Source organism: Amblyraja radiata, chromosome 10 (genome assembly GCF_010909765.2).
Source record: "Amblyraja radiata isolate CabotCenter1 chromosome 10, sAmbRad1.1.pri, whole genome shotgun sequence".
NCBI classification, from domain to species: Eukaryota; Metazoa; Chordata; class Chondrichthyes; order Rajiformes; family Rajidae; genus Amblyraja; species Amblyraja radiata.
In genome coordinates, this window is record NC_045965.1 from 48,625,978 (window position 1) to 48,643,262 (window position 17,285).

Here is a 17,285-nt window from a genome sequence, read left to right on the forward strand (position 1 = left end):
CGGTATGCTGCTTTTTCTGGCTAATTTGTACGCATCATCCTTCGCTTTGATACTATCCCTGATTTCCCTTGTTATCCACGGATGCACTACCTTCCCTGATTTATTCTTTTGCCAAACTGGGATGAACAATTTTTGTAGTTCATCCATGCAGTCTTTAAATGTCTTCCATTGCATATCCACCGTCAACCCTTTTAGAATTAATTGCCAGTCAATCTTGGCCAATTCACGTCTCATACCCTCAAAGTTACCTTTCTTTAAGTTCAGAATACCTGTGGGAGGGAACCTGGGTTTCCTCTGGTTTCCTCCCACATCCCAAAGATGTAGAAAAATAGAAAATAGGTGCATGAGTAGGTCATTTGGCCCTTTGAGCCAGCAACGCCATTCAATATGATCATGGCTGATCGTCCTAAATCAGTACACCTGTGTGGGTTTGTAGGTTAATTAGACTCTGTAAATTGCCCCTAATGTGTAATGAGTGGTGCAAAAGTGGGATAACATAAAACTAGTATGAATGCGTGTTCGATGTATCACTCCACTCCACAAAGCCCTTGATCGTCAACAACCTGAGGCCTATTTGACCACTTGAAGCCTGCCCTGCCTCATGGTACACCTCTCCGGCTTGGATACTCCATTTTTATGCCCACGCCTACCACATCCAGAATTTGTAGGTCTAGGTGAGCTGTTAACCTGGTAGTAATTCCAGGCCACAGGATTAACAGTAACTTGCAAATCTTCCCGTCTTTGGTATGCGGCAGGAAACCAGACTACCCGGAGGAAACCCAAGCGGTCACGGGGAGAACAAGCAAACTGCACACAGATAGCATCAGAGGTCAGGATTGAACCCAGAAGTCTGGTGCTGTCAGGCCAGTTTTTGCCCCTATGTCTGTCAAGTTTGCACTCCTTATACCACATAAATCTTCACCACTTTAGTAGTAGGATTGATTGTTGGTAATCCTAAATGTTGGTATTAATTTCAAACTCATTTGAAACTATTGCCTTGCAGTTCCTTTAGGGAAAACATTGCTGTCTAACTAGAAGTTAGACACAAAATGCTGGAGTGACTCAGCATTTCTGGAGCGAAGGAATGGGTGACGTTTTGGATCGAGACCCTTCTTAAATGTCACCCGTTTCTCTTCAGAGATGCTGCCTGTGTTACTCCAGCATTTTGTGTCTATCTTTGGTGTGAACCAGCATGTGCAGTTCTTTACACCTTGCTGTGTAACTGTTGCTTTGTTGTTCCTGCAGCTCCGTTAGCCAGTGCCATCAATTTCAAGCTATCGCTCAGGGTCATCACCATCATCGGTGGCATCCTCTCCATGCTTGGGCTGCTCCTGGGATCCTTTGCCTTAAGCCTGTCCTGGATGTACCTCACTACTGGTGCTCTCGTAGGTAATTGAATGAGTTAAGCTTCTACTCTCGATCACGTGCAAAATGCTGTCATTAAGACAACTGCAAGGAAACACCCCCATTACACCATAAAGTCATCTGAACTCCTTCTTACACAGGTAAGTGATTGAGTTAAGCTTCTATCACTGATGGTAGGCATAAACCCGTCATAGAAACAAAACAAATAACTGCAGTAGTAGGCCATTCGGCCCTTCGAGCCAGCACCGCCATTCAATATGATCATGGCTGATCATCCAAAATCAGTACCCTGGTCTGGTTTTTTCTCCATATCCCTTGATTCTGTATTCTGTCATTCAGATAACAGCTACAAAACAATCCCATTAAATGATAAGGTTATCCAAACTCCTGGGCACTCTTGTAGGTAACTGAGTTAAGCCTGTATCAGTAGTTGTATACATTAAACCTGTCATTCAGATGAAGGCTAGGTAACATGTTCAAGAAGAAACTGCAGATGCTGGAAAATCAAAGGTAGCAAAAAGTGCTGGAGAAACTCAGCAGGTGCGGCAGCATCTATGGAGCGAAGGAAATAGGCAATGTTTCGGGCCGAAACCCTTCTTCAGATGAAGGCTAGATAACACTCCCAATACACTCTAACCTCATTTGCACTCCTTTAACACATAGGTTTGTAATGAATTTGTTTGTCTTGCAGAAACCTTTATTAAATTGATGTAATTAAGTTGATGTAATTAAATTTGATCTTAATTGGATTTGAATTCCAATTCCTCTTTTGTTTTAAATTTCAATCCTGGCATGTGGTTGTTGCCAATATTTATTGCTCCTCTTCAATTGCCCTTGAGCCCAGAGGAAGTGAACTACCACTTTGAAGCACTGCGTTCCATGTAGTGAATGTGTTCTCATAATAAGTATGAAAGACCACCCAACATGTAATAACTAGGAATGCTGGTTTATACTAAGGATAGACACAAAATCTAAAAACTGAAACCCGAAACGTCATCTATTCATGTTCTCCAGGGATGATCAGTCTTAAGAAGGGTCTTGACCTGAAACGTCAGGATTAGTCTGACGAAGGGTCTCGACCCGGAACGTCACCCATTCCTTCTCTCCAGAGATGCTGCCTGACCCGCTGAGTTACTCCAGCGTTTTGTGTCTACCTCCAGGGATGTTGCCTGCCCCGCTGAGTTACTCCAGCACTTTGTGTCTCTCTTTGAAGGAACACCAATATATTTAACATGGATACATTTCCAAGTCAAGATGCTGCAAGGCATGGAGGGGTTGTAGGAGTTGATGTTCCCCTGCTGCTAATGTTGTCCTTCGAGGTGATACAGGTGATGGGTTTTAGAGATGTTATTAATGAGTTGAGTTGATGTGGTGAATGGTATGCATTGCAGTCAAGGCACACCTAGGGTGAATGGTTCAGGCAATAATATGTGGATTGCTTTGTCCTGGTTAGTGCTGTAGTTCTTGATATAGTCAACACTGTTGCCACAACACATTTAGGCAAATGGAAAGCATTCTAGCAAACCACTGACTTGTGGAAGGCAGAAAAGGTTTGTAAAGTCAGCTGGTGAATGACTTGCCATGGACAGCTCAGCCTCTATGTACAAAATCACGAGGGGGAAGTGATGGGGTGAATTCACTCAGTCTTTAAGAAAACTTTAACAGGAACCTGAGCTGTAATTCTTTCACTTGGAGGGTGGAGAGTACCAGAGGGAGTAGTTGAGGTAGATACTATAACAGCATTAAAAATATACTGTAATTAGGACATGGATAGGATAGGCTTAGAGGGGTACTGGCCAAACCCAGGCAAATGGCACAAGCTTAGAAGGGGCTTCTTGGCGGGGGCCCTGTTTTATGTCCTGTATGACTCTGACTGAGTTTTTCTTGCAGCTACAGTATTGATGCAGATCAAGTTTCCACTAGTGATCTCAGATGGGGGATTAATCTGCTGGTAATCCCATCAGATTTTAGAATCTTGATTGGACTGACCTTTGCTAGAAATAGTCATTTGCTGGCACTTGTGTTTCTTGATTGTTACTTACCACGTCAGCCCATGCCTGCCCATTGTCGAGATGTTGTTGCATGTCATGTGGATAGCTTCATTTTCTGAGGAGTTGTGAATGGAATTGTACATTGGGCAATCATTGGCACCCCACCTCTGACCTTACAGTATGCTGGAAGGAAGGTTATCAGTGAAGACTGCACTGAGGAGCTCCCCAGTGTAGTTCTGGGATTGAGATGCTGGCTTCCAACTACCATGAGTTAGATATGACTTTGGCTGTGGACATCTTTGAGCAGTTTATTGGTGAGTGAGTGATACCTGTTAGTGATGTTTACATCTCTGTCAACACCGACCTTCATTGTGTTGAGAATTGTGGACAAATTGCTGGTGATATTTATTAATCGGCACTTGAATCGACCAAACCTACTTTGGCGCCATCAATGTATGTGTGTACTGCTTTGCTTCCTGAAGTCAATCACACACCTTTGTTTGGTTTAGTTCAGAGATACAGCATGGAAACAGGCCCTTTGGCCCACTGAGTCCACGCCGACCAGCGATCACCCGTACATTAACACTATCAGGTGCAGCAGGCAGTGAAGAAAGCGAATTGTATGTTAGCATTCATAGCAAAAGGATTTGAGTATAGGAGCAGGGAGGTTCTACTGCAGTTGTACAGGGTCTTGGTGAGACCACACCTGGAGTATTGCATACAGTTTTGGTCTCCTAATCTGAGGAAAGACATTCTTGCCATAGAGGGAGTACAGAGAAGGTTCACCAGACTGATTCCTGGGATGTCAGGACTTTCATATGAAGAAAGACTGGATAGACTCGGCTTGTACGCGCTAGAATTTAGAAGATTGAGGGGGGATCTTATAGAAACGTACAAAATTCTTAAGGGGTTGGACAGGTTAGATGCAGGAAGATTGTTCCCGATGTTGGGGAAGTCCAGAACAAGAGGTCACAGTTTAAGGATAAGGGGGAAATCTTTTAGGACCGAGATGAGGAAAACATTTTTCACACAGAGAGTGGTGAATCTCTGGAATTCTCTGCTACAGAAGGTAGTTGAGGCCAGTTCATTGGCTATTTTAAGAGGGAGTTAGATGTGGCCCTTGTGGCTAAAGGGATCAGGGGGTATGGAGAGAAGGCAGATACAGGATACTGAGTTGGATGATCAGCCATGATCATATTGAATGGCGGTGCAGGCTCGAAGGGCCGAATGGTCTACTCCTGCACCTATTTTCTATGTTTCTAAGTTTCTATCCTACATGCTAGGGACAATTTTACATGATGTCAGGAATTTCTTCACAGAAAACATGATCAGTACATGTGGAAAAAAAATGGGAAAGAAAGTGTATAAACCTTGGAATCATTTGAAGCAGATACAATTATGTATTATTGTAAGATGTTTATGGATTATGCCTCGCAATCTTTTCTACATATAACATTATCCTTTTCTAATTGCTACGATTTTCCTGATCTCTCACTTGTATTTCAATTGACTAATCTGCTTTTCCGTTTACGAATTTAGTTTAGTTTAGAGACACAGTGCGGACATAGGCCCTTTGGCCCACTGAATCCACGCCGACCAGCGATCCCCGCACATTAACACCAAATACACACACTAGGGACAAATATCAATTATACCAAGCCAATTAGCCTACAAACCCGTATGCCTTTGAAGTGTGAGAAGAAACCAAACATCCCTGGGAAAATCCACGCAGGTCAGGGGGAGAACATACAAACTCCGTACAGACAGCACTCGTAGTCAGGATTGACCCCGAGTCTCAAGCACTGTAAGGCAGCAACTCTTACTCTGCGCAACCCTGCTGCCTGTAAATCTTTAGTTTACAGATCTACTACTTCTTGTGTTTTTTTTTGTTCTTTCAGGTCTTGGCAATGGATTTGCATGGATTTCCTCTGTAAATCTGGTCAATCAGTACTTCACAGACCGGAGGCCATTAGCAAACGCCCTCGCCAGCTCTGGAGACAGTATATTTGTCTTCATCCTCACACCATTTTACCAGTGGCTTATCGACATTATGTCTTGGCGACAAGCAATGATGATCATCTCCGCTATATCTCTCAACATTTGTGTCTGCGGAGCCCTCATGAGGCCGTATCGTTCACAGAAGAAAAGTCAGAATTCTGCGCCATTATCTGCCATGCATTCCAGGACGGGTTTGTGTCGGAAAAGTCTGGTGCAAGAGAAGATATCGGCCTATTTAACCCTTCTGAAGCAGCCTCAATTCATCTGTCTGATCTTATTTGGGTTTTTCTCTGTGATGGGCCTGTTCATCCCAGTCGTATATCTAATTCCACATGCTCAAAACATTGGGGTTGAGGACTTTAAAGGAGCTCTTTTGATGTCCTACTGGTCGGCAGCTGACCTCATCGGAAGGCTCGGATGCGGTTGGCTTGCCAACCTGCGGCTCTTGAAGTCCATCCGCCTTTCGATAATAATGATGGTAGCTCTTAGCATACTCTTGCTGCTTATCCCTTTAGCTAAGAATTATACCTCGCTTATCATCTTCAGCTGCGTGTGTGGATTCTTTCTCGGAACCATCATGGCCCTCATTGTCACACTCATTACTGACGTGGTCGGAGTTGAGAGGCTGAGCAGCGCACTCGGATTAATTATGCTCTTCAGAGGTGTTGGCTGCCTTCTCGGACCACCCCTGGCAGGTAATGCTCTTCACTGTTTTAACTTATTTTCCATTAGTTCTGTATCTGCGATGACTGGAGGTTGAGGGGTTATTGTTGCTATAAGAAGACCCTGTTATCTTCCGTTAGACAGGCAAGTCCCATCGGCATTGGGGTGGCACAGCGGTAGAGTTGCTGCCTTGCAGAGCCAGGGACCCAGGTTCGATCCCGACTACGGGTGTTGTCTGTACGGAGTTTGTACGTTCTCCCTGCCACCCAGAGAGTGAGCATAAAACCCGGAGGTGGAACCTCGTCATTGAAACACCTTCACTATTTTTTATTTTTTTCCACAAACCCTACGGTGTGTGTGTGCGCCAAAGCAAATTTCGTTCCACAAGCCATAAAAGTAGTTTATTGTGGATTGGTGGTTACTGTGTGTGTTCTGTTCCAGGGTTACTGGTGGACTGGACTGGAGTATACAGCACTGCGTTCTTTCTTGCTGGAGGAGGGATGTTGATTGCAACTTTCTTTCTCATCCTCACCGACTACTTCACAACTTATGGGCAGAATTCCGGTCAAAGCACAGGAAATGAGAAGGGAAATTCTAACTCTCAAGCCCGACCTCAGGAAGAAGCAGGGAAAGGAGACCTTGGCAGTGACACAAGGGGAGATCCAGCAGTGGAACTATTGAATGCCGTGCCTGAATGAAGACCTCTGCAATGTTTATGTTTTCTCTTCCAATGAACCTCTCTTGGGAAAATCGACTTCCCCTATAACTCAGTGGGACAATGCTTCAGCATGCAATAGCGTGAAAGCTCCATGAACTGTATTGTGGCTTAGGTCACAGGCGTGTCAAGGGCTCTCAGTAAATGCCCTGCATGTGAGCAGAAATCACATTGTCTTACAGCTTCAATAAAGGATATTGCATTCTTTGGGGGGGGGGGGATATTTTTCATCCCACCCATTACACTTGGGTGTGTCGTGTCATAGTTGTCCACTATAGGACAATTTGTCCTATATTCTTGCTATTGTGTTATTGCCACACAAAATATGTTGGATGTTGGATCAGTTCCCATTTTCCAAGTCACGTATGGTTTTAGTTTCATCAGCATTAAAGATGTCAATACTCGGCAAGATCCCCACCATTATTAGGCTCCAGATTCCAGCATCTGCAGTCCCTTGTTTCTCCATCATTGCTAGTTTCTGGGATGTACAGTTCAGGCTCCCATACTAAAATGCTGGAAACACTCTCAGCAGGGTGAATGAAATGACAAACTGCTGCCTCCACAGACACATTCTGGCGTGCTGGACATTTCCAACGTTCTACTTTTGATGTGCAGGAAAGAACTGCAGATGCTGGTTTAAATCTGATAGAAATTCGTCTGGAAAAGGGTCTCGACCTGAAACTTCACCCATTTCTTCTCTCCAGAGATGCTGAGTTACTCCCACATTTTTGTGTCATTCTCCTTTTGATTTCAGGTCAGCATTTGCATGTCCCTGTGCGTTGTCCCCTCAATCTGCTCTCTTTAATCTATCAACACGATGGCTCCATAAACATTTGAATCTCCGTAACCCTGGCCTCACCTTATTAGTGATGTTCTCCGAGTCACAGGGTCATACAGCATGTTCTATACATCTTTCCGCCCCCCCCCCCCCCTCTCTATAACTTAAAACTAAAGCACTTCCTCAATTTTTCAGTTAGGTATTTGACCTGCAACTTTAACTTTGTTTCTCTTTCCACAGCCATTGCCCGACCTGCTGGCTGTTCACGACATTTTGTGTTTTAAATTTGCATTTTAACCATGTTTTCGATCCGTCTGAAGAGCAGCAGATAGACACAAAATGCTGGAGTAACTCAGCGGGTCAGGCAGTATCTCTGGAGAAAAGGAATAGGTCACAATTCAGTTTGGAACCCTTCTTCAGACATCCTAAAGCAGCATCGGCAGTTCCTCTGACACTAACTGAAGAACTGTTTATTTGGAGGAGTTTCTCTGGGCCATATAAGTTCATTTCTGTGTGAAAAATCAAAAACCTGCAGATGCCGAGCAAACCAGATTTGCATGGTCTCTGATCTGAAATGTTGACAGTTCTTTCCACAGATGCTGCCTGACCTGCCGAGTGTTTCCAACGTTTTCTGTTTTCATTTCACATCCGCATTCTCATTTATAGGGGTTTGACTTCCTGGTGGAGCGGGAAGTCCTGCATAGTCAGCAGCTTTCAAAATCACCTCAACACTTAGTCACCACTGGCTCTTCCTGTTCTGTAAAACAGACAGACATCAGGTGCCCCTCCAAAAATGCATTAAGCAGGAAGCTGATGCCCTGATTTTTGCCATTGAATATAATGCCGGTGTCCTCGCCACTTAGAGACTCGAGGATCTGCGAATGCTGTAATCTTGCGTAGACCACAAAAATGCTGGAGTAACTCAGCAGGTCAGGCAGCATCTCTGGAAGACGTGGATAGATGAGGCTTCAGACTGAGAATCGCCTCTGGACATGGTCACTGACCTGCAGAGTTACTCCAGCACTACCGTGTCAACTTAGTTGTGTACTAGCTCAGGGACCTGCAACAGTAACTTCACAGTGCTACACTCACACACTCACACGCATTGCTGCCAAGACAGAACACTGCAGTCCAGCAACATTTCAAAAGTTACCATTGCACAAATGCAGTCAGTCCATTGTCCCTGCACAGCAGCGGCGTTAGATATTGCGGTTATAGCAAAGGAACATTTATATTGGCATGCTGTAAATAAGATACACATCCTGTTCCCATTTTGTAGATAAACCTTTGCCCTGGTAATCCTGTTCCCATTTTGTAGATAAACCTTTGCCCTACCCAATATTTACACTCAGCAACCAGCCTGACTTTCCATATCAGCAGGTCACCTTCTCTCTGAAGGACAAGTTCTTATTAAGGTGAGAAGAAAAAAAAAAGTTCCACATTTTTTTGTCAAGAGCCTACTTAGAGTAAAACCAAGGCACCTCTTGCAATCATTACTAAATGTTTTTGTCTGTAAGTACTGGGGTGCACTTCAAGGCACTTCTACCTGGTTAGGCCTGTGGTAAATATAGCCACCATTGTTTGGCCCTTTACAACTGTGAACCTGCTGTTGGATCAGCTCACTCTTGGGCCTTAAGGAAAGGAGACAGCAGCAGTCTCTGAGATTAGCTATTTGTGTTACAGAGAAACGGTGACCAGATTTAGACAAATCAAAAGGTTGAACGGTATTTAGAGTTTAACAGACTGAAAACGATTAAGAAATGCTGAACAATGAAGGATTCTGTGACACTTGTAAATTTGATTAAAATTCTAAATCTTTTCTTTAAAATTAAAGCTGTTTGTTTTTTTGCCCTATTCCTTGGTTAATGTAAAACTAGCTTTCGCGTGTAAATTGTGTATCAGTAGCTGGTAACAAATAACTTTTGGATAGCAAATGAGTTTTAAACAGATTATGTCTGTAATCAAAAGGAGAGGAGTGAGCTAGGGATTGGCACTTAGGCGACGTTTTAGGCGACTGCAGGAGACTATGCGGTCGCCACATGTTCGCGGGTGGTTGGCGGGGAGTCGCCTTCATGGTCGTGAGGAGTTCCCGCATTCTCAGAACTAGTCGCCGCCTCATTATGGTCGCCGCAAATTTTTCAACATGTTGAAAAATTAGCGGCGACCAGAATGAAGCCGCCATGGAGAGTGGCGATAATTCTCGTGCTGTAGGTGGGTCGCCAGGAGGTTGAAGGTTCTCGAAGGTTGTAGCCGGTGCTGACCGATAAATTTCATTGGCTCATTGGGGAAAAAAAAAGTAAGCAGTAGTTTTCAGAACCAAGGATAACTGACCGGTAAAGTTAAATGTCCGCCGAGCTTCACAGCTGTGTATCTCTGGCTTCTTAAAAGGTGTCTCCACTCCGTCTCACCCCCCCCCCCCCCCCCATTTTAAAGGACTTACCGTACACTAGCTGTCTTAATTACAGTGCCAACCTTCCTGTTCATCGCAGTGTGTGTCTGTGTCACATTGGCTTTGCACCGTGTGAATTTCGGGTGGGGGGGCTTTCTGAAGCGCTAGTAGGGGATTTTATGGGCTGAAGGGATGGTTTCCAGAGGGCTAATATGGACATTGTGGGCCGAATGGATTCTTGGGCTGGCGGCTCAGTCACTCAAGCCTGTTGTGCTGGCAGTTGACTCGCTCACGGCTGGTGGGCTGGCAGTTGACTCACGACTATTCCTTGAAATTCCATTTCAAGCAGGGTGCAAGGCCACCAAATTCAAGTGCAGTTTCTTACCACTTCAAGCAGGGTGCAAAGCCACCAAATTCAAGTGCAGTTTCATACCATTTCAAGCAGGGTGCAAGGCCACCAAAGACAACGAGTCGTGACCTCTCCCTCCTCCATCTTGCAGAGACTGAGCCACACCCACACTTCTGGGTTTTATAGTCTCTCTCCCCCCCTTCCCACCAGAAGGGGCGTGGCCTTCTTGGCATGATTGACAGGAGAGAGAATCTCAACAACTAATAAATCTTTTAATTTTCATCGATGGGAAAAATCCTTGGCACCTGTGAGCGGAGGGGGACTCTGAGTAAGATGGCCAAAAATCACAGCTGTACGTGGTAGCGGTTTTTCTAAAATCAAAATAAAGCGCAAACAGGAAGTGGTCAAGATTATTTTAATTATATATAGAAGGCAAGGCAACTTTAATTAGCCAAGGCAACTTTAATTAGGCAAGGCAACTTTAATTAGGCAAGGCAGCTTTAGCATTTCCAAACCAAAGGAAACACAGCTTTAGCATTTCCAAACCAAAGGCAACACAGCTTTAGCATTTCCAAACCAAAAAGGCAACACAGCTTTGGCATTTCCAAACCAAAAAGGCAACACAGCTTTGGCATTTCCAAACCAAAAAGGCAACACAGCTTTAGCATTTCCAAACCAAAAAGGCAACACAGCTTTAGCATTTCCAAACCAAAGGCAACACAGCTTTAGCATTTCCAAACCATATTTTCAAACCACATTAAGGGCACTGACAGGTCAGTAAAACCACTCACAGTTTAGTAGACTTGCGTTCAGTGTTGTTCACAGCTCAGACTGAGAGACGTGACTCTCGCTCCCCCATCTTGCAGAGACTGACTGAGGCACTCAACACTTCTGTGTTTTATAGTCCCTCCGGAAGGGGCGTGGCCTTCAGGAGAGAGAATCTTAACCTTTTTTAAACACTAATAACTCTTTTATTTTTCATTGATGGGAAAAATCCTCTTGTCCTGCACAGCGGAGGGGGACTGAGTAAGATGGCAAAAAATTACAGCCGTAAGTGGCAGCGTTTTTTCTAAAATCAATATACAGAACAACAGGAAGTGGTCAAGATCAGACTTTTAGTAATATAGATAAGCAGTCGGTCCATTCTTTCATCACATGTCTGTCCCGTCATCCCAAGAATTAACCTGGTGAACCTTTGCTGCACTCCCTCAATAGCAATATCTCATTATACCTGCAATCTTATGGTGGATCAGTGGAACGTAAATGGTCTGTGCCACAGAACAGAGGGCGGCGCAGTGGTAGAGCTGTTGCCTTACAGCACCAGAGATCTGGGTTCGATCCTGACTACGGGTGCTGTCTGTACCAAGTTTGCACGTTCTCCCTCGGACCACGTGGGTTTTCTCCGGGTGCTCCGGTTTCCTCCCACATTAGATTAGATTAGATTCAATTTTATTGTCATTGCACTTTTCAGTGCAACGAAATGGTTTAGCCTGCAGTCATAACATAGAATAAATAACAAAACCAACACTCAACACAGTTTAAAGTCCCAAAGTCATTGTCTCTTCCCTCCTTGCTCTCCCTCTGCGCTGAGGCAATCCAGGCCTCCGATGTTGTGACCCCGCCGGGTGATGGTGAACAAGTCCCACGGCTGAATCCGAGCTCCGCGAATGGGCCGGTTCAAACTCCATGGCCCGGGGCGGTCGAAGCTGCCGAAGCTGCCGCCCTCCAGTCCAGCGGACGAAGCTGTTGTTGCGGGAGCTCTGGAAAAACAGGTCACCAACCTGTGACCTGCGAGCTCCTGACGATGTCGTCTACTGGCCCGTGGCCAAGCCTCCGAGGCTCCAAAGTCGGGTCGGAAGTTGGGTCGTAACGCCACCACAGCCCCGAAGTCGGCCAGCCTCGCGCTGGTAAGTCCTGGCTGGCTCTGCCTCCAGAGCCTCGAGGTCAGTCCCAGTTGGAGGCCGCCAGCTCCGTGATAGGCCTCAGTGCAGACGGAGACGGAGATGGGGGATATGGCAAGAAAGGTCGCATCCCCCCGAAGGAAGTCAAAAAACATGTTTCACCCCCCCCCCCCACACATACACAACTAAATAAACCTAAATAAACTGTAACAACGGGACAAAAGAAAACAAAAAAAGAAAAGACAAATGGACTGCAGGCGAGCCGCAGCTGCAAGGCAGATTCCAAACACGTGCAGGTTTGCAGGGTAATTGGCTTCTGTAAATTGTCCCTGGTGTGTGGGATAGAACTAGTGTACGGGTGATCACTGGTCGGCGCGGACTTGTTGGGCCAAAGGGTTTGTTTCCAGGCTGTATCTCTAAACTAAACTAAATGTAAAAAATCATGCTTTTTCTTTCAAGCGATGATATGCCAAGCCGCAAGTAATGCAGTGTGATCATTCGAATGGTCCTGACAGCAAGGTGATTTCCCTGGAGAAAATGTGTACTAGAGAAACCTAACAGCAGGAATGAAGTAAACCATGAAACATGTAAACAAGTTCCTGGGAAGAAATATTGAATCACTCAGTGGGTCGTTCTGCATTCATTTTAATTATCTAATTAACCTGTGACCTTTAACTAGCCAGGAGGAAATTAAACACACAGGATATTTGCTTGGGCTCACAGCACTATTTGTTGAGCAGATGGCAGGTAGGCAAGCTAATTTAGTTATCTGGAGGATTTGGAAAACAATGATGTGTGACGTCCAATTGACCTTGTGATTAATTTATCACGTTGATCAGCAGTCGGATATTTTCTGCTGTTAAAATTGTTTTTGTAATTCTTACTCCAGTGATGAGTTTGCACAAACGTTAATGCTGTGTACAGGAAGGAACTGCACTGCAGATGCTGGTCTACACCGAAGATAGACCCAAAATGCTGGAGTAACTTAGCAGGACAGGCAACATTTCTGGATAAAAGGAATGGGTGATGTTTTGGGTCGAGACCCTTCTTCAGACTGTAAGGGGAGAGGGAGGTACAGAGATAAGGAACTGTAAGGTGTGAAAATGAGAAAAGGGGGATGTGGATCAAGGAAAATATAGAATAGATCATTATTAGCTAGGAGAGGGTAGCAATAAAGCAAACAAGGATAAAATGTAAACTATAGTCAAACTAGTCAGAGAACGGGGAAGGGGGGAGGGATGGAGAGAAAGGGAAAGCAAGGATTACAAAGTTAGACCCTCTTCAGACTGTATGTGCACTGTTTTTAATGCAAAACGCATTAATGCCAGGACTCACGAGTTTTTAATGACACATGAAGCAAATTGCTGGTGCCAAGAGTATTAGAATGGGAATGAAACAAAAACTCTGCAGATGTGTAGGAAGGAACTCTAGATGCCGGTTTGTACCAAAGATAGACACAAAATGCTGGAGTAACTCAGCGGGTCAGGCAGCATTATTGGAGAAAAGGAACAGGCGAGAGATTTGGCAATTCATTTTATAATCTTTGTGAATGAATATTCTCACCTGTCCCTCCACCTCCACCTCCTCTCTCACTTCCAGCCAGGGAGCCCTCGCTGCTCTTCCAGATGATACAGATGTTTGTGCACCTCTTTAAACCTCGTCTACTGCATTCGGTGTTCCCAATGCGGCCTCCTTTGCATCGGCAAGACCAATCCGAAGCAATTGTTTCACCGAAAACTTGCACTCTGTCTGCCAAGGCCTGCAGGAGCTTCTGGTTGCTCATCATTGTGACTCCCCTGCCCATTTCCATACAGATATTTTTGTCCTTGGCCTCCTCCGTTGCCAGACAGAGGCTCAATGGTGTAATCGTGCTTTTATTGTTGCATGTGTAAACGCACAGTGAAATTATTTTCTTACATACAGTCCAGGACATTATTCCCATACCTAAGCACATCGTTGATTAGCAAGCGTACAGAAATAGTCTACTGAGCCCACACGCAAGAGGCGCCATGTTTTGGCACTATTTTCAAAGTCCAGTTTACGCTCTAGTTCTTATGAGCGGTGCCCGATCCACGCAAGCCCCAGGCCTCCAGCCATAGCCTAACTGAAAGAACAGCACATACAGTATTCCCCTTGGGTAGTCTACAACCCAACAGTATGAACATTAGCCTCTCCTTGCTTGCCCTCACTTATCAGTGTGGGTCATTTGCAAATGCCCCTGAAAAGGCTTAGCAAGTCATTCAGTTCCAGGGCATTTAGGATGTGCAATAGAACCTGGCCTTGTCAGATTTCAGGATGCAAATAAACTCTTTTAAAAAAATTGTATCATAAGAGCGTCAAAGATTACGGGGAGAAGGTAGGAAAATAGGGGCAAGAAGGAAAACTAGATCGGCCATGATTGAATGGCAGAGTTGACTCAATGGGCCGAATGGCCTAATGCTGCTCCCATGTCATATGGTCTTATCTCTATTGCCAGTTTATTCTAATTGAGGCTTGAATTAGTTTTTCTTTTTTTTAGTCTTCAGTTCAGGGAGGGTATTTTTAGGTTATTATAACTGTTGCAATATTGAGCTTAATCAATGAGCAAAAAAAAATACGACTAAAATACCAATTTTCAGTTACAATATTAACTTGCAATTAAATTGCTATTGACAGTAATAATATTGGGATGTTCAAAACTCTTCATTTCTACCCCTTTCTTTTCTGTGCGGGTATACATTTCCTTCCTGATGCAGACATTATGTGAATCTGTGATTGAAACTAACCCAACCTGTTGCATATCCATAAACAGTTATAATTGGTCCGTAGACTATGCAGTGTCAACATTTTGCAAAGCTAATTCATAATGCAAAAAGTATGGTTGACATTACAAAATAGATTGCCAATACAGAATTCCGCAGGTTTTTTAAAAATCCTGGATTTTCTTAAGTTTCTCTAGATGGTGGCACGGCCTGTTTAAAACTTAAAAGTTCAACTGATCTTCAATATATGTAAATGTTTAAAAACATCTTGAAGGCGATATTGGATGTTACATGGGAATTTCATCGGAGCAATATTCTTCTTGGTGGGATTCCTCAAATATATGATTCCTTTTGTCATAAATCCCATAACACATTTCATCTTCTGCAAGTTCCTCTCTCTTCTGACCTTCATTGGTTGTTGATTGTTCGAGTTTAAACGGTAGTGGCATTTCATTGCTTGCAACATCTCTCTGATCACTCCCAGCAGCGCTAGAAGCTGGCTGGTCGCAGAGTCTTGGCCCGTCGCCGGACCCTGCATCAATGAAGGTAACGCTCTGGCTCCTAGTTGGGAGGTTCTGTCCTTTGTTTCTGGAAGAAATCGGGTGCTCCGACCTGTACCTGAGGGGGGACACGTTTTCCGAGGAAGATGGGCTGATCATTCCATTGCCTTCTTGGAAGGTGGCAAGAGGTGCCCCCGTGTGCCCTCCTTCACTGCTGCAAATGGACGGAGAAAAAAGTTACAAAGCCCAACATGAACTTTGAACTTGCCAATTGATACCTCAGCAGGAATTAATTTCATAAATTAAAAATGTAATACAAATGCATTCCCTAGATCTCAAGAGTATTATTATTACAAGCAACACCTCTTCATCATAACACCATACAAGTACATTTATAGATAGCAGTAGCCAATCACTATGGTATGATAAGATAGAACTTTGCTTATCCGAGGAGGGAAATTGGTCTGTCAGCATTCATAAAAAACACAACAAGACACAAGATACGTGAAATTAAAGTGACACGTGGAAAGTCCAGATTTGGGGATGTGTAAAGATTTAGGGGGGAGGATGTGGGGGAGGATGGGAGGATGGGGGAGGGAAGTCAGTCTACCCCACGACACACTGTAAGAGGGAGGAGTTGTACAGTTTGATAGCTACAGGAAAGAAGGATCTCCTGTGGCGTTCTGTGCTGCATCTTGGTGGAACCAGTTTGTTGCTGAAGATACTCCTCAGGTTGACCAGTGTAACTCCTGCAGCGAGCAGTCAATCGGTTTTTGGAATGAGCGATGCTTCTATCAGTGATGATACATAACAATTGCCTGAGAGTTGCTTTTTTCCCCAAAATTCTAAATCTTACGGGTGTCAGGGGTTATGGGGAGAAGGCAGGAGAATGGGGTTAGGAGGGAGAGATAGATCAGGCGGAGTAGACGTGATGGGCTGAATGGCTTAATTCTGCACCTATGACTTATGACCTTTTGAAACCGATACTATAATTTTTTAGATTAGATTAGATTCAACTTTATTGTCATTGTACTAGTACAAGTACAGATACAACAAAATGCAGTTTAGCATCTAACCAGAGTGCAAAGTAGTAAAATGCTGATTAAAACAATATATACAAATGAGGATATATTGATGTATGTACATAGGCATATACATATATACAGATAATTGTTAAGGTGCAAAAGATTGACATGTGCTATATTCTGGTGAATAGAGCTTAACTGTAAATTATATAAACTATAAATAATACTGATGAGAAGGAGGGAGGGGGGAGGGGGGGGGGGCTAGAGCCGGGCCTGAGAGTTCAGCAGGGTAATGGTGTTTTGGAAGAAGCTGTTCCTTAGCCTGCTGGTGCGAGACCTGAGGCTCCTGTACCGCCTCCCTGATGGGAAGAGGGCAAACAGTCCATGGTTGGGGTGTGAGGTGTCCTTAATGATTTGGACCAGATTGCCTCTTTAAAATAAACTTGGAGGAAAGGGAAATGAAAAGTAAAATGCATCTTAATAGAAGAACTTACTTTCCATCAGAAAACGTGATGTCACTCCAGCTGGAACATGTTGCCCTGTTGTTTGCGGAGTCTTTGTGGACCTGGACTTCTGCATTCAGAGATGAGTGCCCGTCTGCATCCAAGTGCTGTGGCTGGAGTGAGGTGGGAGGTGACTGCACATCGCGGACATCACTGCTCACTATCAGCTGATTCATCTCATAAATAGGAAGGGTTTGCTCACACTGTGCTGCCTCATCACAAGAGGTATACGGAGGCTGAGAGCTGAAAGAAAAATAAATAGCTGAGTCTTTGTTAAATATATATCATAACGTGTAATATTGGTTGGTAACATAACAATGTGAGCAACTGCCCTTTGCGGCAAGTGCTATGTTTTAGAGATAGACCC

The 17,285-nt window shown here is 44.3% G+C and overlaps 2 protein-coding genes across 7 annotated transcripts in view; one reads left to right on the forward strand and one right to left on the reverse strand.

The window, feature by feature from the left end:
- LOC116977897 (monocarboxylate transporter 13-like) overlaps positions 1 to 8,808 on the forward strand; it is a 37,940-nt gene extending 29,132 nt beyond the window's left edge. For all 6 annotated transcript variants that reach the window (XM_033028762.1, XM_033028763.1, XM_033028761.1 and 3 more), the window contains 3 exons: positions 1,246 to 1,389; positions 5,255 to 6,049; positions 6,459 to 8,808. In XM_033028762.1, coding sequence (XP_032884653.1) covers positions 1,246 to 1,389; positions 5,255 to 6,049; positions 6,459 to 6,715 — 1,196 coding nt within the window. In that variant the 3' untranslated portion in view covers positions 6,716 to 8,808. The remainder of the gene's footprint in view (positions 1 to 1,245; positions 1,390 to 5,254; positions 6,050 to 6,458) is intronic.
- A 6,340-nt stretch (positions 8,809 to 15,148) lies between these two features.
- On the reverse strand, positions 15,149 to 17,155 carry LOC116978147. The gene is made up of 2 exons (XM_033029161.1): positions 16,910 to 17,155; positions 15,149 to 15,604 (listed from the first exon to the last, which is right to left on the reverse strand). Exons 1-2 carry the CDS (start codon positions 17,092 to 17,094, stop codon positions 15,178 to 15,180), a joined length of 612 nt encoding a protein of 203 aa, XP_032885052.1. The 5' UTR covers positions 17,095 to 17,155; the 3' UTR covers positions 15,149 to 15,177.
- Between the last annotated feature and the right edge of the window lie 130 nt (positions 17,156 to 17,285).

What these genes read in the sequence shown, in the direction of transcription:
- LOC116978147 (XM_033029161.1), bottom strand. Translation starts at nt 17,094, where the DNA reads ATGAATCAGCTGATAGTGAGCAGTGATGTCCGCGATGTGCAGTCACCT. An exon ending in ATCACGTTTTCTGATGGAAA is followed by an intron (nt 15,605 to 16,909) that starts GTAAGTTCTTCT and finishes GTCCATTTGCAG; the next exon opens with CAGTGAAGGAGGGCACACGG.